Genomic DNA, 23,881 nt, shown 5'->3' with positions numbered 1-23,881 from the left:
TTGATCCAGGACGTCGTGAGAGAACAGAGAAGTTTCAGAAGAAGTCGGTTTCAGCATTTTATCCGGATATTCCACTGTTAAAGGAGATTTTTTTAATGAAAGACGTGCGGACGGGTCCGCGCGTCGGGACGCAGCCGACGCGGCGCGGCGGCACAGGAAAAACACCTCCGCATTGATAACCATTTGTTAAAATCCAGTTGGCTTTTGATGGCTTTCAGTGGAGTGAGTATATGAGAAATTGTTTATCAGCTGGAGATGTTCCAACTTGTCCTCAAGGCTTCCAACAGAGGTGTTTTTCCTGTGGCGGAGCGTCGCGGCGGCTGCGAGCCGACACTGCAATCCGCCCGCACGTCTTTCATTAAAAAAATCTCCTTTAACAGTGGAATATCCGGATAATAAATGCTGAAAACTGACTTCTCTGAAACTTCTCGTTTCTCTCACGACGTCCTGGATTCAACAGAGCCTGAATGTGGAGGTTTTAAGCTTGAAACAGGCTGATGACGCCGCCTGAGAGCGCTGCGCGACGTCTCGCACCGTGAAAAAGTCTTAAAGCGACAGAATCACCTCAAAATCTCTCATCAGCTGTTAAAATTTTCACTGAAGACCAGCTTAATTTTTCGACCATGTTCCACTTCGATGTGTCTCACAGGTTAGAAAAATTTTGATCAAACAAAGCGCCAGTCTCTCAGCAACTTCTCAGACAAAGGAATTCCGACGAGGGGCTAGACGACTCCTCCCACAAGGAGTGCTCACAGGCGAATGACGTCACCGACAGGCGTGGAAAAACTCACGCATGCGCCACGGGTTCAAGCATGTCTGACGTAAAACATATGAATGAAATCCATATAGTTTTTGAAAAAAATAAAAAGGACCTATACTTTACGGACAGACCTCGTATACCATATTTTGGTGATCATAAAAATGTATAGTTTGCAATGCCTATGACTGAAAGTTATGAGGTCATGGATAAATCAATAAAAACAGTGACAAAGCCCAACTTTAGTTGTACAGGGGTGAAAACTTAAAGTTGTAAAACGGTGATGCAAATTAATGATTGCACTAATAATGGAATAGACTGCACTGTCTGTTATTTTTACTTATTGAATTTTGTTGGATTATGCGTGATAAAATCCAATGGATGTAGACCTTATTTGCCCATAACTTTTGAAACCAAACAGTCAAAACTATTCAGTTTTTCAATCGTGTGAGCTCAATAATTTGCATCACCTTTTTTCCAAAGCCATAGTAGAGAAGCTTGAATCTTCGACTGGACTGGGTTGCTTGATGCGAGGACGTTTCGATTCAAATCGCAGAAGCTTCCTCAGCTAAAATTCTTGCTCTGGAAGTCTGACTTCTGTCTGACTCTTGTAGAGACGAATGAACAGAAGCCAACAAAAGCTGGAGTGTTAAACCTAACCAGAACCCTCCTACTGAGAGGAAGACTGCTATAGGCTAGTGACTAAACAATAGCTGTAATTAGCAACTATTGTGCTCTAGTTAGCACTCTCCTAATGACAGGGCAGCTGTCCCTCCTAATGAAGGATGGATGCCTTCCTGATGGCTCCCTTGATGACTTTCCTGATGACGTGACTGACTCATTACCATGAACAAAAGACTGAAACTCCTTTGACCTGAGTACCCCATTGTAAACAGGGGACAAAGCGTGTCTCAGACCCCCTTCCCGGTTAAGGCTGGGTTTCAATCTTTTCACAAAGAATGCCTCCTGGACCCCTCTCTCAAACCATTTCTTCTCTCTGGCTAATATTTTAACTTCCTTGTCCTCAAACGTGTGGTTAGTGTCTTTAAGGTGGAGATGAACTGCAGACTGAGGTCCACTGGTGCCCTCTCTGCGGTGCTGGTATAGTCTTTTGTGTAAAGGTTGCTTAGTCTCACCTATGTAGTGTTCGTTACAGTTTTCCTGACATCTGATAGAATACACTACATTGCTCTGTTTGTAACTAGAGATCATGTCCTTAGGGTGAACTAATTTCTGTCTGAAGGTGTTAATCAGTTTAAAGTAAACTGGGATTTTGTGCTGTCTGAAGATCCTCTGTAGTTTTTCCCCTACTCCTGCTAAATAAGGGAGAGACACTCTTCTTCTTGTCTCCATCTCCTGTCTATCTGGTCTCTTTGAACTTTGGGACTTCTGCACTTTGTCCAGGGACCATCGTGGGTACCCACATACTGTGAGGGCTTTCCGGACACGTTGTTGTTCTTTAGCCCTTCCCTCTGCAGTTGTGGGCACCTGTAGGCTCTGTGTTGAAGCGTCCTGATCACCCCGAGCTTGTGTTCAAGGGGGTGGTTTGAGCCAAAGAGCAGATATTGGTCAGTGTGAGTTGGTTTTCTGTAAACCCCTGTCTGGAGCTGCCTGTTCTCTCCAATTGTAACATCACAGTCCAAGAAGGCTAAATGGTTGTTTCTGGCAACCTTCATGTGTGACACTTGATGTTGGCGTTCCACTGAGTTGATGTGTTCTGTAAATGTCTTCAACTTCTCCTTGTAAGTTGAAGACTTTACGTTGAAGTTGTGATGTGTTCTGTACAGTTTTTCCCCTACTCCGGCAATAAGGGAGTGTCTCCCCTTATTAGCAGGAGTAGTGGGAAAAACACTACAGAGGATCTTCAGACAGCACAAAATCCCAGTTACTTTAAAAGACGATAACACCTTGAGACAGAAATTAGTTCACCCTAAGGACATGATCCCTAGTTACAACAGAGCAATGTAGTGTATTCTATCAGATGTCAGGAAACCGTAACGAACACTACATAGGTGAGACTAAGCAACCTTTACACAAAAGACTATACCCGCACCGCAGAGAGGGCGCCAGTGGACCTCAGTCTGCAGTTCATCTCCACCTTAAAGACACTAACCACACGTTTGAGGACAAGGAAGTTAAAATATTAGCCAGAGAGAAGAAATGGTTTGAGAGAGGGGTCAAGGAGGCATTCTTTGTGAAACGTTTGAAACCCAGCCTTAACCGGGGAGGGAGTCTGAGACACGCTTTGTCCCCTGTTTACAATGGGGTACTCAGGTCAAAGGAGTTTCAGTCTTTTGTTCATGGTAATGAGTCAGTCACGTCATCAGGAAAGTCATCAAGGGAGCCATCAGGAAAGGCATCTATCCCTTCATTAGGAGGGACAGCTGCCCTGTCATTAGGAGAGTGCTAACTAGAGCACAATAGTTGCCTAATTAGAGCTATGTTAGTCACTAGCCTATCGCAGTCTGCCTCTCAGTAGGAGGGGTCTGGTTAGGTTTAAAACTCCAGCTTTTGTTGGCTTCTGTTCATTCGTCTCTACAAGAGTCAGACAGAAGTCAGACTTCCAGAGCAAGAATTTTAGCTGAGGAAGCTTCTGCGATTTGAAGTGAAACGTCCTCGCGTCAAGCAACCCAGTCCAGTCGAAGATTCAAGCTTCTCTACTATGGAAACCACCTGGACAACTGAGAGCCTTCACAGAAACATTCCAAAGCCATAGCAACTTCATATTTATACCTCTTTACAAACTGAAATTGGCCTTTATCATTTGTTGCTGTTTTTACAACATAACATACCCCTTCAATGACCCCTACCTTGTTATAGCTGCCACTATTGAAAGGTTATAACACGCACACTTATGTGTTGGCTATGGTATGCTGTGATTGTTTGTGAGTGTTGTTTCATTCTTTTAGGTGGTACAGATTAGGTCAAAATTGGCTATGGGCTCAAGGACTAACAATAATCTGAGCATGAAGCAATTACAGTCAGTTACAATGATTGCAAATTATGTTAAAACCCACAAATGACTTCCTCCCAAATGAGCTTAATCATGAGAAGCGCGACACTCAGGTGCAGGTAAGTGGAGAAAGCAGAGCTGACATACGCATCGTGATATGTTTTGTCACTGTTTTTCTTTCGTTTTCTCTTTTGGCTCTTGATCTTCCGGGATTTTCTGGAAGAGAAGAAGCACAACAATGCAGAGAGATGCCTGAGAGACTGAGGAGAGAAATGCACTGTTGGGTTCTGGTATAAATTCATAGACTGTTGATTGCTAAAAACGTCATTTTTATTCAAACTAATGTGAAACACTGATCGACTTGTTGAGATTGATAATTTGTCATATTATAAGATACACAATGACCATGAGATTTTCCAAGATTTTGATTATTATTGAATAGACTATGTGGAAATTCCCTAAACTCTTTCTCTGGCACTGCTTCCACCATTGAATCGGTTCCACTTCAACAACTGCACAATATGAAACTACAAGTTTCTTCAGAAAAAAACACAAAACTACAATTGGTGTAAGTTGGACTCTGATGTAATTAATACATTTCATTGATTATGATGTCATTGCTGAGTGTTTTGTGCTAATAAAAACTACACAAGGATTGGTATTATCTTCCTCCACCTTTCTCGTAATAATGCTAGGTTAACAGTAACTAATAGAAAGATAATATATGACTTAATATTGGTGTTTATAAGTAGCCGTAGGTGAATCTTTAACCAATTCTTCAAAATAGCTAAATATTCCAATAATTAAGCATTGGGCCCAAATGTTGACCTTGGCCTATGACATTGATTTTTAACCCCTTAACGCCTGAATTTATATAGCTGTATATAAAAAAATGTTTTGTGTGTGTTTTTGCCTTTAACTAGATGGTAAATAATGTTGAGATTATTAATTTCACTTCTGCACAAAAAAATAAATAGTAATTTTGGTATTTTGGTAATGACTTTATGTTATAATGTTATAATAATAATAATGGTATGTTGCAAATTTGCGACAACAGGCATACTGGTCAATTTGGTATGTTACATATTTGAGTCATATATTGTAGCATATATGTGACAATAGGCGTTAAGGGGTTAAAGTTTTTTCCTCAAAATCAAAACACTTTGTCCTAGTTTGAGCCTCAATCATTCCACCAATTTTGGTCCAAATTGTATCAAAACCGAAGTCCCTCTCACACAGGAGTGATATTTAGAGGCGCATGTAGCACTTGCCAGCCAACTCATCAGTATCCTCCACAAACATCCCAATAATTAAGCATTTGGCCCAAATGTTGACCTTGGCCTATGATATTGATTTTTAAACAGCTTTTCTTCAAAATCAAAACACTTTGTCCTAGTTTGAGCCTCAATCATTCCACCAATTCTGGTCCAAATTGTAGCAAAACCGAAGTCCCTCTCGCACAGAAAGAGTGATATTTCAAGGCGCATGTAGCATATGCCATCCAACTCATCAGTATCTGCCACAAACACGTCACTGCTCACCACAAAGATCACACAATACCACACGGTTGTAAACATTTGTCAGGGCGTGGTGAGTGTTTAAGTCATGCTCAAAACACTCACCACTCAACTTCAATCATCTCCCGGTTTTCCCTTACACGCCACTAACCCGCCAGACACACCCTGTCTGGAAAGTACCACGTTGTTCAGAAACTCAAAATCCATAATGAAATGAAACAAAGCAGACAAAGTTGATGATGGCCAGGAAGCAGCTGATGATGTACTACATTAAGCCATGCCATGCACACACAGCGGTAGCTTGAGTTAAACCACCTTGACACTTGCATGAATTTGATCCCCGCACTGCTGCATAATTCATTGTGCCAATGCGACCCACTTTGTCCCGCTGGATGCCACACTTTGTCCCGTTTGATGACACGGTATATGAAATAATAATTTCGCAGCCGATGATGCATTTGCTCTCAGAACTTGATTGATGAAACCATCTCTCGTCACTCCCAGAATCACAGAGAAAATAACTGCAGCTGCAGCTTCTCTTGTGCATATCGTGCAGGGGAGAACGCATTTGGAATAGTCTCAAAGGTAATTGTTTATAATATATATATTGTAATGGATCAACAGTTGCATTTTCATTTCTTCTTATGAGTTTGATAATGTATCTGCTGCTGCAATGAGATGCAGTGACACAGTGTTTTCGAATAGGGGGCCTTGTTCATGACTAGTTCATAAAATTAATGCGTGCCAGAAGTTTTGAACATTTCAAAATTTTCTTTTCGCACTGCCTTACAGCCTCACACAGTTCACACATAGTTTACAACTATCTCTCAAATATGATTTTCTCATTTTGCTGCAGCTAAATATACATCCTTTTCTGACATTCTGTCCTGAGATGTGCCTCAAGGTTCTGTTCTGGAACCTATTTTATTTGTATTGTATTTGCTACCTCTCGGACACATTTTGAGTAGTTTTGATGATGTCTTATATCATTGTTATGCAGATGACATACAGCTGTACATCTCCTTTACTCCAGAAAATCGTACTAAGGTATCTGTTCTGCAAAACTGTATTAATGTCATGAAAAACTGGATGGCTGCTAACTATCTGTCACTGAAGTTCTTCTTTGTACCTCTGAACAGTTTGTTCCTCAGTGATTATGAACCTTGGCTCTCTGTCCTCTTGTGTTCACTCAGCAGTCAGAAATCTGGACATTACATTTGACCAGGCCCTCAATTTTGACACATGTTATTCATCTCGTGCAATCATGCTTCTTCCATTTATGGAACATTGCCCGCCTTAGAAACATTATGTCTCAAGCTAAGCTGGAAATGATCATTCATGCTTTTATTTCTACGTGTCTTGACTAGTATAATTTGCTGTTCCCTAGCCTAGCCAGTCTTCACTGGACTGCCTACAAATGGTCCAGAATGCAGCTGCAAGGCTTCTTACATCTAAGAGGTCTCATGTAACACCTATTCTGACCTCTTTGCATGGGCTCCCAGTTCCGTTCAGACTGCAAATTAAAATATTCGTGATGACTTTTAGAGCTCTGCATGGTCAAATACCACTTTACATCCGTGAACTCTTGCACCCTTATGTGACAAGCAGATCTCTGAGGTCCTCGGACCAGAACCTGTTGGTTCTACAAAGATCAAGGCTGAAGACCAAAGGGGACTGTGCATTTGAGGTTGTGGCTCCCAAACTGTGGAAGGCACTGCCACTGCATCTACGTTCTGTGGACTCTGTTGGAACTTTTAAGGAGAAGCTCAAGACCCATTTGTACAGGCTTGCTTTTAACTAGTTTTCTGTTACGCCTGTTTTTAATTTCCGTGCATCACAAATTACTGTGAAGAACTTCGTGATTTTATTTTGAAAGGTGTTATATAAATAAACTTTACTTGCTTACTTACTTGTTTTGGTCTCGGACGCTGGGGACTTGGGATTTTATTTCAAGATTGGTCAAGACCACATCAATAGGGATAACACTAACATCGTTCAAACGAACGTTTGTTTAAAAAAAATAAAAAAGGATGGAAAATTAAAGCATTTAGTATTGAATAATTGTGAAATATAGCCAATTGGTCCATTCCAAGTCTTGACTTGGTTTCATCCTACATAGGTCTTGTTCTCGGCTTTGTTTCAACTTCTTAAAATCTTGGTTTTGTCTCACTGTCTGTTTGGTCTCAGTTCAGGTGGTCTTGACTATAACACCATTAGCAACTAACTCGTGGGAAACCGCTTTAAGAGTCCCACACAAATTGAGGATAATGAATTTGGACTTCACCAAAACTACATCATTTCGCCTATGTGGGTCAACACTTTTTGGCTGATTCAGAGCACAGCACAATGACATCAGACTGGTCTTTGCTTAGAAAGCACATTTCACAGCTGCAGGGTGGATTAAAATATCTGCTTACATGATGAGATGTAAGCTGAGCAGAGATGCTTTTACTCAATATGTGCACTGTAGGTTGTGAAATAAACAAAGAGAAACAATGCTGGCATCTGCACACTCAAGACCCATAGGTTTTGGAGATGAACTAAAACCAACCCATAGAATGTCTGGGTCAGCGTTTTTAATAATAATAATAATTTTCACCAAAGTTGGGATAGTTGTTGGAAAGGTCAAGGTTATTGGTGCCAACTGTCAAAATCTAGATTTTTTTTTTTACTGATTTGCATCAACCTTGGCACACATATGGAGGTGGATTCTGGAAATCCAGGCGAAGTCAAATTTGCTGGAGGTCAATCAATGGGGTCAAGGTCCTATCTGCCTGTCTGTTGGCCAACTCCTCCGAGATCCATTTCCAACAAATTTAGTGTGTCAATGAAGGCTGACCCCCAAAATTTCCCTTAATTAATTAATTTTGGCAAAGGTCAAAGTCAAGAAATTCAATTTTCAATGCCATTCAGACCAAATGAGGGGCACACCCCTAGCTGGACTCCGGAAATGAACCGGTAAACTCAGCCAGAGGTCAACCATCTGGGTGACAGCCAAGGCCACGGAGGACAAATGTCAGATTGCCCTCACCCTTATTGTCTTCATGCCCATGTGTAGTATTATCTAGTAAAAGTAAGGACCACAAAAGGAAAAATAGCATGATTAGACCTGACCCAAAATAGGGCCGACCTTAAAAGATCCATTCAGTGGGAAGACATCAGTGTGTAGCACCCAAAGCAAATTAAAAATGCACCATGATTGTTTTGGAACATCTCAAGTTTTCACACAGTTCACCTCAGCGCACCTTTTTCACTGAACCACAAGATCTGAACTGCACAAGTCTCTCAGGTCCACTGTGTTCCACTCAGGTGCTTAACATATTGACTCAGATCTAAGACTGATCTGAAATTAAATCTGAGATCAATCATTAGTGATTGATCTCTGCTCCCCTCCACAGCATGTCTTTTCCTGGTTCTCTCCCTCAGCCCCAACCAGTCCCAGCAGAAGACTGCCCCTCCCTGAGCCTGGTTCTGCTGGAAGTTTCTTCCTGTTAAAAGGGAGTTTTTCCTTCCCACTGTTGCCAAGTGCTTGCTCACAGGTGGTCGTTTTGACTGTTGGGGTTTTTCTGTAATTATTGTATGGCTTTTGCCTTACAATATAAAGCGCCTTGGGGCAACTGTTTGTTGTGATTTGGCGCTATATAAATAAAATTGATTTGATTTGATTTGATTTAAATCTGCATCTGACCCGACTAGACAACTGGGACGGGCTGTACTCGGAGGACCAGAAGGATTCTGTGATGACCTGCTGAATTTTAAAACCACAAGAGGCTTTCCTCATCACGCCACACCACAAAATGCCCCATGCCCCAATAAATTTTAAAGGGTTTTTTCCCCCAATCAAAATGGTCTAATTAATAAAACACTAAATCTTTCACTGTTCAAAATGTATTAATAATCTTCAGGATTCGGCTTAAATGTCACATCTTGAGCCAAACTCAACATTTTCAGCAGGTTTTGTGAGAATCTGGTTTTAGTAATGCAGGATTTCACTCACAAAACAAATGTGCTACTTTACAAAGTAAATGTTTTAATAACGTCTTGGCTCTGCTTGTTTGTCTTGACGTGAAAATGTAATGAAATCTACATGACTTCATGAATATTTGTGGGAGTAACATAGCATATATTATTTCAATTCATTTGTTTTAGACTAATCCTTAAAAACAAACTAACAAATGTAGCTTTAAAAAAAACTATTGTCACTACTTACATACTTATTTTCTGTTGTTTAAAACTAGTGGATAGATTCTCACGTTAATGATATTTGTCAGTTTGTATAACGTTTTTATTCGGTTTTTGATTTTGATATTTAGATATTCTATTTATTGTTATGTTTTGTCTGTGGAGAGCACTTTGAAAATCTCTGATAGCTCAATTTAACTACAGCTGTAAGCTAGCAATAGCGGGTATAGAAAACAGATGGATGGATGGTGTTAACCTGTAGCCTAGTGCAGTTAGTTGCTATTTTAATGTTGGCTGATTGTCATTACAACACTAGGCTAGCTGTTCCTGGTTAAGAAATTATTTAACCACACAAGTTGGCTTTGTTTGGGACAGTCGTTTATTGAAAGTGGCTTGTTTGCTAGTTGTCGTGTGTTTGTGGTTTGCTACTGAAAGCTTGCCAGCTAATGTTAGCTGATCAAAAAGGCAGAGTGTAGAACTGAAAAAAAAACCAAACTTGCAAATTAAAAAAAAAAATGCAAGCGATAAAGTGCACGGGGTTAGAATCTCATACACTAGACTGTTTTTCTTTCTTTTCATAAAGAAAGTTTATTGTAATTGTTGTGATGCCTTACGGTGCGAAGAAAAACAGTCTTTTTGCTGCCAGTTTGGCGGGGCCAAAATAGACCAGAAGTCTATTTCATACAAATGCTGAGCGACGTGACACAGCGACTGCCAATCAGAGTGAAGACGCCATGTGACTTCAGCTGGTTGTTTGCCTGAACAAATTAATCCAAGATGGTGCAACACACTCCGAAAGAATTGCATTTCTGTGTAAATCCAATATGTTTCCCGTATATTTTATAAAGGTTATCGAGAAATAAACATTGAAATCTAAAAATACTGTATTTTGTAACCAAATAACACATTTGAAGTAATTTACAAGACATCTTACGGTGATGTAGCATCTATGTGAACACCACAGGAATGCCCATCAAGCGACAGCCTGTCGCCGTCATTTGTAGCTAATGTGACTGTAGGGTTAAGTGAATAAGTTGATATAGAAAATGTAGGAATGAGTGATACCTTTTATGAAACACCATTTAAAATCATCTTATTAACAGGCTTTTGTCTTGCCTTTTTTTGTATGTAGCACAAAAGTAACGAAAATTAATCAGATTACTTTACACTGATATTGCAATAAACGGATTAGGTTACCGACTGCTTTTTCAGCAGATATTCAGTAATTGTGTCACAACACATTTTTTGAAAGTAACCCTCTGGACTCTGTAAATAAAGATTACGCGTTATAGTGTCGTAGCATTCTGGCACTGGGTGAAAAATGCTGACATTCACAATCACTCATGCGAACAAAGTGGAGCCAGAGACCAAGGATAAAACTGATATTAAAGTGAGGAAGCATCAGGAACAGGTGTTAAATGACCCTCAGATGATCACTTTGTAGAAGTGAGGCACCAATGTCAGACTCATAAAGCACTAACGTGATAGGGGAGATCTCAGAACTTGCCCTTATCTATATGACAACCGACCCAACATAAAATCAAATCACAACCAACAATGATGAAACAGAAACATTAACAACCTTCAGCACACAGACTTCTACTGCAGGGGTCACTTAAGCAAATATAGCCAACACGGTTTAACAGGTCTTCAAAAACACTGTTACCTAGAAAAGGTAACGAATACATACGAGGTCTATTAGAAAAGAATCCTACCTTTTTATTTTTTTAAAAACTATATGGATTTGATTCATATGTTTTTACGTCAACCAAGCTTGAACCTTCGTGCGCATGCGTGAGTTTTTCCACGCCTGCCTCTCGCAAACTCTCGCATGCCCACGAGGGTTCAAGCTTGGCTGATGTAATCACACGTGATTCAAATCCATATGGTTTTTTAAAAGAATAATAAGGTCGGATACTTTTCTAATAGACCTCGTAGAATATGGAGGAATGTTGTAACGGAGGTAGAGAGGGCAATAACCTTATGAAGTAGAACTCATTCACCTGTATGGATGTTATTACCTACATTTATGCCATCTACACCACAATCACACATATAATTCTCTTTGAAGTGCTATCTAATATAATTGCATCCTCATTATACTCTATATTGTACTTTGTACAGCACTTCTTCCTTTTTCTGTTGCTCACCTTAAGGCTCCTATTTTAATTTTTATGTTAAACACTTCTAATGTATCCTTCTTGACATTTTAAGAACACTAGCCATTGTATGTTGTATAGACGGTAAAGCCTACGGAGGCGTTTCCTTTTATTTTCAGTTATATATCAAATTATATCATCTGAGAGCTACATATTAATCTATAATCACCATGTTAAGAATAAACCTAACATGTACAAGGTGTTTAAGATATCTTAATTTTAGATGGTAATCATCTTGTGTAACTACATTTGTATGTTTGTTAGCAGTATATCTTAACAATGCCTAATCTAATTTGGATTATTTTGAGTTCGGTTCAGACAGGTCCACAATCAATGTCAGAGGCCAATGTCAAATTTCCGTACTCATGCTAATATGTAGGTAAATTTAAGCAAATTAATTCAGCTATTTTATTGTTTGTGAACCTGACTGTTTAAAAAACGTTTTTTTCATGAGTGCAGTTCTAGCCTGTTCTCTGTTGTTTGAGTTTTATCGTATGATCTTTATTACGATTTGCACAGAGTTTGTTCTTGATTAAGGAACAAACTGATAAAATCTCAAGAATGATCCAGATTTTCCTCACAATTTTACATGATCTCTGTCTCAAAAAGGGTCAAATTGTGCTAAATAAATCTTTTACACATATATTGTTATGGTTTGCACATTTCAAAACTATGCTGTTGTTATTATAGGACTTATCACCTCCGTATCTTTCTGTTTTGCCTATAAATGTATATCTGCTATGGTACTTTAGTTGTAAATGGTGCAAAACATGATCACTTTAACCTTGTGAAATAGGTTATTTTCCCAGTAGACTGCCTTGTGATGTCATAAAGATCTATAGATGCCTTGCTAATAAACAAAGACACCATTGGGCCTTTGCCAAGGCGTTGCCCCCTTCTGAAAGCCTATTACAGAATGTAAATCATGCATTCATTTACCCCTTCATTGACTCCATTGCTACCTCTGCCAAAAGAGGTCATGCATTTTAATTTGCCTGTTGTTTACATGATTGTTAGCGGAATTACTCAAACAGATTTCAGCCAACGTCTGTGAAACTTGGAGGAAAGATCAATCATGGGAAGATGACCAATCCATTATATTGAGAGATAATCTGTCTTTAATTATACTTATTCTGCCAGATTTTGGCTCAATTACAGAGCTCTGCAGGCACAGCTGAAAGCAGCTACTTTTGAGTTTTATTCCTCTACAATGCATTGCCATTGTAGCGCTTTTGGTTAAAGCTGCATTTAAACATGAAGGTTTCATTCGTACACCAGGGTTTTTTTTTAACTAGAAAACCAATTTGTCAAACGTCCATGAAGTCTAAAGTGGAGGGATTAATCGCGGAAATCACCTCCTGAGCTAAGGGGCTTGAATTAAAACTGGCAGGCTTTCGATGTCGTGATTGGCATAAATTCAGTGTTATTGTCAATGAAGGTGCAATATTATGGGACGCTTACATAAGACTCTTATTTACTGCACGCAAATCAACCCCATGTGTATAACAAGCGGTCCCTCTAAAGGTCCACTCACATCATACAATTACATCGATTGAACGAAAAATGGCCCAGTCTCAATTTCTAGCCTAGGCCTGCTCGATGAGTTAAAATGACAGTAACTCATATGTGGACGTGATGACCCACATCGGACATCCATGTTCACATCTCTTTACAACACTGTCCAGCATCCAAAACCATACCCCACCATCGCTAGATAATAGGCCAAAATATCTGATGTCGGTAGAATTCTGAGCATACAACCAACAAAGATACTCTTAGTTACTCGAGCCATGAGCATTCTGTGTTAATTTCAAACATATATGATGCCCATCTTCCAAAATTAAAGCGACACAGCAGTAAAATGATACAGCCAGGCAGCAGTTTTTGGTGATGAAAAATAAAGCTAATGCGGAAGTGACAAATTCTGCAGTTAATGGCCACTTGAGGGTTGCTGCAAAAGTGAGTCAATCCCTATAGAACTCCATGTTAAAGTGTCCACCTTTGCAGCAGAAATAAACTATAAAAAATAGGTCTCCATAGCTAGGACCCCAACTGTATGAAGAGTATTTATATAAGTCATTGTTTAAGCCATTTTTAGCCATAAAGTTATGAATTACTGAGGCATGCTTGCTTTGAGTGGCAGCGCATGTGCGATCCAGGAACCCAACCGCTAACATTTACCGCTAGCTGCTGTGGACTTGACCACTTCTGCCTTTCTGAGTATTTTATTACAAATATCTGAGATAATATGGTTTACTTATAGTTAACTGTACTAACAGACCATCTTACTTCCACTAAGTGAAATTTTAGTATTTAATATTTATGTTAACACTGCTAGCACTAATTAGCATGTATTGATAGCTTGGTAATTTTGCCTACATTGATGCTGCCATATTAATAAGGCTACATACTGGTCATAGTTTTTTAAGACTTGTTCACAAATAACCCGTTATAAATACAACTAGCCAGTCCACAAAAATGTGTTCATCAAACACCTAAACTGAAGATTACCTAGCATGTTAGCCTTAGCTACCTTGGTAACTTTGAACTAGGTGGACCATGCTGGTCTTTGCCCATTTATTGGTTTGCCAGGAGTTTGGTGGACTCAGGTGCTGCCCAGATGGTGACACCCAGACTAGTTTCATGGTATTAGATCATGATACGTCATGAAATGACATAGATTTGTGTGATGGTGCAGTCTAACCCTAACGTTAACACGTTAACCCAAGGCGGGTCTGAAAAACATGCTAGTCTAATGGCAGTTCGTGATCCATTAGGTTGTGATACCATCACGAAAATCTACTACGTTTCATGAGGGTATCATGATTTGATAATTTAGATCACTTTATGTAATGCCATTATGAACCGTGATGCCTTTTTATAAAGACACCCCATTTGAGCTTCAAAGCAGCTGTTCAGAAAACATATGGGTGATGTCACAGAGGGTTTGTCCCTTATATATACACAATATACGGATAAAATATCAAATATGGGGGGTGGGAGGGGGCAGTATAGGCATAGGACCAACCCAAAGAAGAATACTTGACTTGGACAATAACAAAATGAAAATGTCTGATGAAACTGTGTGAGTTTGTTCTCAGTTCTGTTAACATGTGGATTTAACTTGACAAATATTTCAGAAAAATGACAAGAAAGATGTCAACCAGAGACAATGCAACACTAATCTGCCCCCTAGTGGATAAAGCAGTTTCATTTAGCACAACTAAAGTGATCACTGTTTGTTTTGACCGGACTTTCTGACATTTTCTAAACGTATCCAACTTTTCAAACTGGTTTACATACAGGAAACAATCTCGTAAGTTATTTATAAGTTGCTAACAAAAATTAAGCGTGCATGCTCTTTACAGAGTCGAGAAGCAGATGCATGGTTGAAAAAAAGAGGAGACAATATTGAGCAGCAAGTTTGTTTGCAAAGCAAAAAGGGATAAAGATCAGATCAAACCTTAAGCCCTCATTGATGCCTAAAAAAATATAGCATGCAGAAAAAGCACTGGACTCACTTTTCTTTCTGTTCTTTCACTTCTTTCTTTGACCTGAAACACAGCAACAAACGAACACGACATTAGATCACAGCGTACTGTTTGCTGGTAATTGGAGACACACCATCGGGATCAGGAGTGACATCACCTGCCGTCAAACCGCGATTAAAACCGGCTTTCGCTTTCTAGTCCCTCATGCAGTAACAGTGAAAGAGTCATTGGGAAAGACACACACACACATACGCAAATAAAAGTACAATAGCAGGTCGTCAGTGTGTTTCACTTCTCGTCCGTGTGACGACCGTGCTGCTGATAGCAGAACGTGGAGCAATAAATCCGCCAGCACGCTCGGTGTTAGGCAACAGACTTTCAGTCAGAGGTCACGGACGAAACCTTCTGTTCAACACGTTGCTTCAGAACGTGCAGCTGAATAAATGTGTGCGCACACGCTGCAACAAAACCTTTCCATCTAACAACCAAGCATTTACTTTAAAAATAACCGGCCATTAAATGTAACGCCAATTTCAAAATCCAAACTCCAAATCTGTGATACAATAAAGGTGAGAAAAAGCACCAAATTCTAACATTTGTGCGGCTGAAGCAGAAGAATGTTTAACTGCTTCATGCACTAAGTATGAATATTCAACAGGTGGTTCCAAAATATTTTCTTGCGACACCTCTGCCTACGATGCCCGTCACACCCTCGTCAATGATGCGCACCCTTTTTTGTGATCCTCCCCTTTAGCATTTGTTGTAACCTTATAAAGTGTGTACAAAATTATCAAGAGCACAAACGGTATGTACCTTCTCACCTTCGACTGTTACTCTTAAAAAGCAGTTTTTAACAACAAAATCCTTCATGCACTTATAGAGAGTACAAAAGATTACTTTTTTCCATTTTAGTGCCCAATCTAATCCCCTCCCTTCTCCCTACCACTTCACCCTTTCACTCATTTTGCACTGTCACGAGAAAGTAGGCGAAAGGAGAGTAGTGGGATTGAGCTTTAGACTTTTTCTGGGTTTTACATAATCTCACTTGCTCAGCAGAGTTTGTACATTTTGTACATGAAATGTCATTTTGCTCTGGAAATATTACCAAAACCAAACCTGGAAAGCTTTCTCGTCTATATTAAATTATAATGCCCATGTAAATCAGATTAAATCCAATTTTCTTCTAGTCATCCGTCTGTGTATGCAGGCAGAGATATCAGAACAGGACAGTGTATCATTTCAAGTTGAGCAAAGCCTATTGTTTTATTTTGTATATGGCCGACAATGAAGGTTATTCTGTTATCGGCTAAAAATTACAAAATTGCTTTTGTTCCCTTGTGGGCTGGGCCATCCTATCTGATGCCTGGATAAGATTTGTGGTGAGATATAACTACAATAAAACAACCCAAAATATAAAAGTCTGGCTCTGGTGTAGGTGTGTTGTAATCTGCAAGAACATTAATAATTATACGAGGTCTATTAGATAAGAAACCGACACTTTTATTTATTTTTTTACCTATATGGATTTGAATGACATGCGATTCCACCAATCATGCTTGAACCCCTCGTGCGCATGCGTGAGTTTTTTCACGCGTGTCGGTGACGTCATTCCCTGTGGGCAGCCTTGAGTGAGATGTGGTCCCGCCCTCATCGGCTGAATTCCTTTGTTTCACACGCTGCTCGAGACGGTGCACGTTGCTTATCAAAATTTGTCTGGACCTGTGATGAATATCCAGTGGACACTATTCGAGAAATTAAGCTGGTTTTCGGTGAAAAGTTTAAACGGCTGAGGAGAGATTATGGGTGTTTCTGTCGGTGGTAAGGACTTCCCACAGAGCAGGACGTCCTGCAGCGCTTCCAGGCGCCGTCGTCGCCTGTTTCGACCTGAAAAACATCCTAATTTTAAGGCTTAATTCACCCAGGACGTCGTGAGAGAACAGAGAAGATTCAAAAGAGGCCATCATGAGGACTTTATGCGGACATTCCACTGTTTAAGGACATTGTTTAATGAAAGACGTGCGCTCAAATTCGCCGAGTCATTCCGTGACGACTCGGCGAATCTGTGTGCACCGCGACAGAAAACACCTCCGTGTTGAAAACCATTTGTAAAAATTCAGGCGGCTTTTGATGGCGGTCAACAAGTGAGTAACTGGAAAATTGTTTAACAGCTTGGGGCATGTTCCAACTTGCCCGTTAAGGTTTCCAACGGAGGGTGTGTTCCTGTCGCGACCCCCCGCGGTCGGGGTCCGGCCCGACATGCGACTCTGCCCGCACGGTCTTTCATTACAAAATGTCCGTTAACAAGGGAATGTCCGAATAAACTCCTCATGCCGACTTCTCTGAAAGTTCTCTGTTCTCTGACGACTTCCTGGGTCAACAGAGCCTGAAATGTGGAAGTTTTCAACTTGAAACGGCGAGACACTGCCGCCTCGAAGCGCAGATCGCCGTTAGGCGCCGTGGGCCGTCCTTAAAGCGACACTACCAGACCAAAATCTCTCATCAGCCGTTAAAATTTTTACCGAAAACCAGCTGAATTTATCGAATGGTGTCCACTCAGTTGTGCCTTACAGTTTTGAAAAAAATTGATCAAACAAGCAGCAGTCTCTGAGCCATTCCTAAACAATGAAAAATCGACGAGAGGGTGGGCGACTCCTCACTTAAAGACTGCCCACAGGCGAATGACGTAACCGACAGGCGTGAAAAAACTCTTGCATGCCCACGAGGGTTCAAGCATGTTTGATGTAATCACACGTGATTCAAATCCATATGGTTTTTGAAAAAAATAATAAGGTTGGATACTTTTCTAACAGACCTCGTTTATTATAACACTTTTATGACTTGTGCATTGTGGCTACATGCACTTTGTGTAGATTTGTTGAATTGTGTTTGCATTCATCAAGTGTCAATGCCCAATCACTAGCTCCCCTGCTATGCTACTGCTAACTTTTGAGGAGACAGGAGTAGCCAATATCCAAAATGGAGATGCTAGCATGTCATTTACTGTAACTTCATTTAAAAATGCTCTGTCCTACCAAAATATAAACACTTCCAAAACAAGCATTTTTCATTGAGTTTGTTCAGTCTGGATAGTACAAATATGTCCAATTCATGTAAATAAATCATAAACAATAACAACAAACCATGCTAGTGTGGGCCTGCTGGCTAATGTCTATGTTAGCTTGGCAACTTAACATGTAACTAGCTCCAAACTGATTTTTTTTAAACTTGTTTAAAGTGAATGAATTATTCAGCTTATGCATGTTTATCAGATAACAGGCTGTTGCTATTTTGCTCATTTTTACCATACTTTGTGATATAGAGTTGCACATGATTAGCTAAGAACGACAGCCTCGGCAGGTCTGACAGAAAGCTGCTATTTCACCAATAATCCAACCAAAACCATTCTGCCAGCATGAAGCTGTTATAGTTACAGTAGCTATCATTACAGGTAAGTGTTAAAATATTTTTTTCAAAGTATTGTATGGGTTCCGAACACTATATCAGTAGACATGTTAAACTCGTTTTTTATCATCAGTGCATCTCTCATTTGTTAAATACTTACAGCTGCATCTATTCACTTTACTACTAACTGTTAAGTTTAAAGATATATAAAAACATAAAACAACTGAAAAGATTATTAATGTGTTTCAGTAATTAATTTCACACAAAAAATTTGGTCCAGGTATTTGAATTTACAGTAAATTATATTAGGAAACGACATATCTGCCATTGTATTCTGGTACTGTAAATCTCACATGTACATCATTAAGTATATCTCTGTAAGAAAGTAAACTAATTGATATATTGTGAACATAAAAGTGGACTCTTAAAACTTATTTAGAATAAATTTACCCACTGTTTATGGTCCTGTATTTTCACTGGTCTACTCAGTTCTTAGGAAATACCACAAAACCAAAAGTATACCTGTACTGTAACTATTGTTGTGTAACTATAGACTAATATACACAACTACATTATTTTAGTAGAAATAATATAGCTGTTGTAGAATTGCAGATATAATTGATATAGTTGCTTGATAGACAGACAAATTGGTAGATTGATCATTACTTTCAACTTAAGCTACAAAACGTTAAAGCAATCACAAACTCAGATAATGAAATAAGCATACAGTACTTATCTATTGTATATCTTAGAGCAGTTGTGTAGCTCTCACAGTGACCTCATCATACCACATGGGGGAAAAAAGATTAGCTGTTACTCACTGTACCCACACAAATGTATCTTTACTTTACTTAAGAAAACTGATATAAATTGTATCAACTGAAGAATTTTTTATGGGACACTGTTGAACCTGTTGCACTCACGAAAATAGACACACCCTTTTTGTTAAATGGGTCATGTTATAAAAGAAGCAGAGTTTGATGAAAGTTCAACACAAAACAACAATGTTGCTGCTGCTTTTGTACTAATTGTTAGTATTATAATAATTGTTGCAGTAGCAGGTGCAAACGCACAGCTATAAACAACCGCTATTACAATAAATGTTAGTAATGCCATTAATATCCCTTTGCATGAACATAAGAGTCTGTAAATGAAGTGTTAGTCAGATAATCTACCAATAATAATAATAATGATATAATGTCACAAATATTATTACAATTGCAGATGAAATTATCTAGGGAATTCAATTACTGTTGTAACAATTACTACAATCACAGTCGAGTTTAGCATGCATTTGCACATTTATGAGTTTCATAGGCAATTTTGAAGCACTTTAGTAATTATTACAAGTTGTTAGGTTTGATGAACAAGTTTTTGAACAAGTTGTTAAGTTTCATGTGAAATTTCTTCCGCTCTTAAGATTTAACAATGGTGGTCGAGTTTGTCCTGCATTTGTGCATTTGTGAGTTTCATGCACAATTGTTGTAATAATTAGCCCAATATTAGTGAAACTTTTTGTCCAATTTCTCTTGCTGTTGTAATATTTATGACAACACTGATTGAGTTTGTAATGCATTAGTGTATTTGTGAGATTCTTGCACAATTGTTGCAATAATGATCCCAATACTGGTGAAACGTCTGTCCAGTTTCTCTTGTTATTGTAATGTTTGTTACAACACTGGATGGGTTCGCCATGCATTAGTGCATTTGTGAGTTTCATGCACAATTGTTGTAATAATGATCCTAATATTGGTGAAATGTCCTGTCCAGTTTCTCTTGCTATTGTAATATTTTTTTTATAACATTTGGTTGGGTTTGCCATGCATTTGTGAATTTCATGCACAAATCTGCCTATTGTAATGATTATCCCAATATTGGTGAAACTTCCTGTCCAATTTCTCTTGCTATTGTAATATTTGTTACAACACTGGTTGGGTTTGCCATGCATTTGTGAGTTTGTGAGTTTCATGCACAAGTTTGTCCACTGTTGCAATATTTATCCCAATTTTGGTAAAATGTCTTGTCCAATTTCTCTTGCTATTGTAATTTTTTGTTACAACACTGATTGAGTTTTCCATACATTTGTGCATTTGTGAGTTTCATGCACAGTTTTGCCCATTGTTGTAATAATTATCTCAATATTGGTGAAACTTTCTGTCAAATTTCTCTTGTTAGTGTAAAATTTGTTACAACACTAGTTGGGTTTGCCATGCATTTGTACATTTGTGCATTTCATGCACATTTTTGCCATTTGTTGAAATAATTATACCAAAATTGGTGAAACTTCTTGTCCAGTTTCTCTTTCTGTTGTAATATTTGTTACAACACTGGTTGAGTTTGTCCTTCATTTGTGCACTTGTGAGTTTCATGCACAATTCTGCCCAATGATGTAATAATTATCACAATGTTTGTGTTTCATGTACAACTTCTCCTGCTGTTGTAACATTTGTTCCAATAATGGGCAAGTTTACTGTGCATTTGTAAGTTTCATGTGCAATTTCTCCCACCCACTGCAATATTTATTACAATAGTGGTCAAATTATACATGCATTTGTACGTTTCTCGTGTATTTCCACCACCTATTGTAATAATTTACAGGAAAGTGATCATCTCATTATGAACAGATTTTTAAAAATGTGGGTCAAACGTTACACGATGTGGTTGACTGATCTTTGAGCCATCATGTGTGTGCAGAGCTGCATTGTGTTGTTGAATGTGTGTGTTTTTGTGGGTTTCTTACCTACACTCACATGCGCTGTGTTCAGTAAAAGACATGAATATATCATTTTGTTGTCGTAGGAGATTTATTCTTTTAATCTGTGGGGGAAAAGAAGCAAGAGAGAGAGAGAGAGAATTAGTTTTAAAGAGAAATTTTGAATGTTTTACAGATTTCTTAGTGTCACAACTTTTGGGCCAGATGGACAGAAATCCACAAAAGGTCAAACACACACAAATTGAAGTTTAGAAAAGAATTCTGCTTTTTTTTTGCATGAGTTCAAGATCATCTTACAGCAATTCATTAATGTTTAAGCATAAAAAAAAAAAAAAAATCTCAAAATGTTGATTGAAATCTGAATGCTGAGATTATGAGAGAAAATGAAACTTGCAACAAGACTTTATAGTGATGTTAAAAAAAAAAAGTATAACAAGCAAACAGGTATAAAAGTCAGATCTCATTCCATGTTTTTTTTTCTCTCTGCCAAAATCTGATAATGGTTCAAGATGCAGGCTTTGGTTTTGTACAATGATCCAGACAATCAAGATTTTGCTAGTTTTGATTGCACAGCATCAAATAAAATAATCTGAGATGACACTGTGCGGGTCAATCATGGAACAACAGGGAGAAAAAAAAATTATTTTGTGTTCATTGTTAAACTAAAGTCACACCAGAGGGGCATTTGGTCGAACCACAGGAGTCCTTAAGAGTCAGATCAAAACTGAAACTGGATTCAGTACGACACTTTGTGCAATATAATGATTTGATTTGACTGATAACTTAATGTTTTACAAGAATTGCAATGACTCAGAGCTGGAGAAGCGCTGATGTTAAAATTAACAGAATACTACCCCCGCCCCCTCCCCTTCTACCCAGATGTGACACTCACCTCCTTGAAACTAAAATCCTGCCTTCCTTATGTAACTGCAACACTTTGGCAGAAATAATGTCCTTTTTTGGTTTTCGGCCTGGAACCAAATGCACATTTGCAACTGGTGCTATTGAGACACTCCCGACTCTAACTCACAATCTAATTAAGTCGAGTGCATCTTAATATCATGGGAAATGCATGCAGATTACCCAAAATCACATTTGACTGAATTAAAGTAATGTGACCAGAGTGCAGGAAGAGTCATCAAAAGTGTCATGTTAACAGTCATAGCTGGAGCACCAAGAGGGACCATGGACACAGGGCATGACCTGCTACATCAGATTCACCATACCCCCCCATTGTTGTCCCAGATGGTATCAGAGCATTTCCCGCTTGGTCATCCCACTCCTCCCCCAAGTCATTTCTTCCCTGTCTTCCATCTGCCCTTTTTACCTCCGGTCCTTTTCCCCATAGGTCATTTTCCCCCGTAGGCCATTTCCTCTCTCTCCTTTTCCCCGTAGGCCATTCCCCCCAGCCCTTGTTTCCTCCCGTCATTTCTCCCCAGATCATTTTCCTCCATAGATCATCCCCCCGGTCCTTTTCCCATGTAGGTCATTTCCCCCAGCCCTTTTCCCCCCGGTCATTCCCCCATAGGCCATTTCCCCCGGTCCTTTTTCCCCGTAAGTCATTTCCCCCCTAGCCCATTTCCCTCTGGTCCTTTCGCCCCATAGGTCATTTCCCATGGCCCTTTTTTCCTCCGGTCATTCCCCTTGGTCCTTTTCCTCTGTAGATCATTTCCCTCTGGTCCTTTTCCCCTGTAAGTCATTTCCCCCCAGGCCATTTCCCCCTGGTTCTTTTCCTCCGTAGATCATTTCTCTCCAGTCCTTTCCCCCCATAGGTCATTTCCCATGGCCCTTTTTTCCTCCGGTCATTCCCCTTGGTCCTTTTCCTCTGTAGATCATTTCCCTCTGGTCCTTTTTCCCTGTAAGTCATTTCCCCCCAGGCCATTTCCCCCTGGTTCTTTTCCTCCATAGATCATTTCATCTGGTCCTTTTCCCCTGTAGGTCATTTCCCATGGCCGGTTTTTCCTCTGGTCACTACCCAAGAGCCCCCCCCCCAGAGGTCATTTCCCCCCGGTCCTTTTCCCCTCTAGGGCTCCCTGTGCTAACCTAATTAAAGCGATCACAATCAGCACTGAACTGCTGCAATGTAACATTGGGAATGTAGATGTTGCATCATAAATGAAGTATACTAACACTTTTGAAAGCAACACTGAAAGTTTTATAAAAGGTCATATCCTTGTTAGTTGATTGTTAGACTAATTGTAAAATCATATAAAACGTGCGTTTACTGACATATTCACCATTTCTCTGGTTGTCTCACCATGGATAATAAGGTTACTTCCACGTGAGGAAATTCCAAGCTAATTCATGAGGGGTACACTTATGTAAAGCAAAAAAAAAAAAAAAAAAAAAAAAAAAAAACCTTAGCAAATGATGTGATAAGTTAAAAAGTGAATATAGAAAAAGGCAACAGCAACCAATGCGGAGCTAAAAAGACCGGGGACATGACCGGGGGAAATGTCCTAGAACTTTCAGACGGTTGTATAGTCAAATGATTCCCACATACAAAACCATTTCCCCTCTGTATTAGTTTCAACCAGAATGTTGTGTGGGCCGCTGAAGAGGAGGTACTGCTGGCCCACCACCACCAGAGGGCGCCCTGTCTGAAGTGCGGGCTCCAGGCACCAGAGGGCGCTGCCGCCTCACAGGAGCAGCCGGGGTGACAGCTGTCACTTATCGCCTACGACAGCTGTCACCAATCATCTGATCA

General features: G+C 39.5%; 1 protein-coding gene across 4 annotated transcripts in view; it reads right to left on the bottom strand.

Moving 5' to 3' along the window:
- vegfab (vascular endothelial growth factor Ab) overlaps positions 1 to 23,881 on the bottom strand; it is a 42,336-nt gene that overhangs the window by 7,078 nt on the left and 11,377 nt on the right. For 2 of the 4 annotated variants that reach the window (XM_034161750.1, XM_034161753.1), the window contains exons 4-6: positions 21,202 to 21,278; positions 15,090 to 15,122; positions 3,858 to 3,926 (exon numbers count right to left, since the gene is read on the bottom strand). In XM_034161750.1, coding sequence (XP_034017641.1) covers positions 3,858 to 3,926; positions 15,090 to 15,122; positions 21,202 to 21,278 — 179 coding nt within the window. The remainder of the gene's footprint in view (positions 1 to 3,857; positions 3,927 to 15,089; positions 15,123 to 21,201; positions 21,279 to 23,881) is intronic. The other 2 variants (XM_034161752.1, XM_034161754.1) reach the window with 1 other exon arrangement.

The sequence above is a fragment of the Thalassophryne amazonica genome, chromosome 21, assembly GCF_902500255.1.
Source record: "Thalassophryne amazonica chromosome 21, fThaAma1.1, whole genome shotgun sequence".
In the NCBI taxonomy this organism is placed as follows: domain Eukaryota; kingdom Metazoa; phylum Chordata; class Actinopteri; order Batrachoidiformes; family Batrachoididae; genus Thalassophryne; species Thalassophryne amazonica.
The sequence above is the reverse complement of the archived record's forward strand: the minus strand, read 5'-3'. Positions and strand labels throughout refer to the sequence as shown.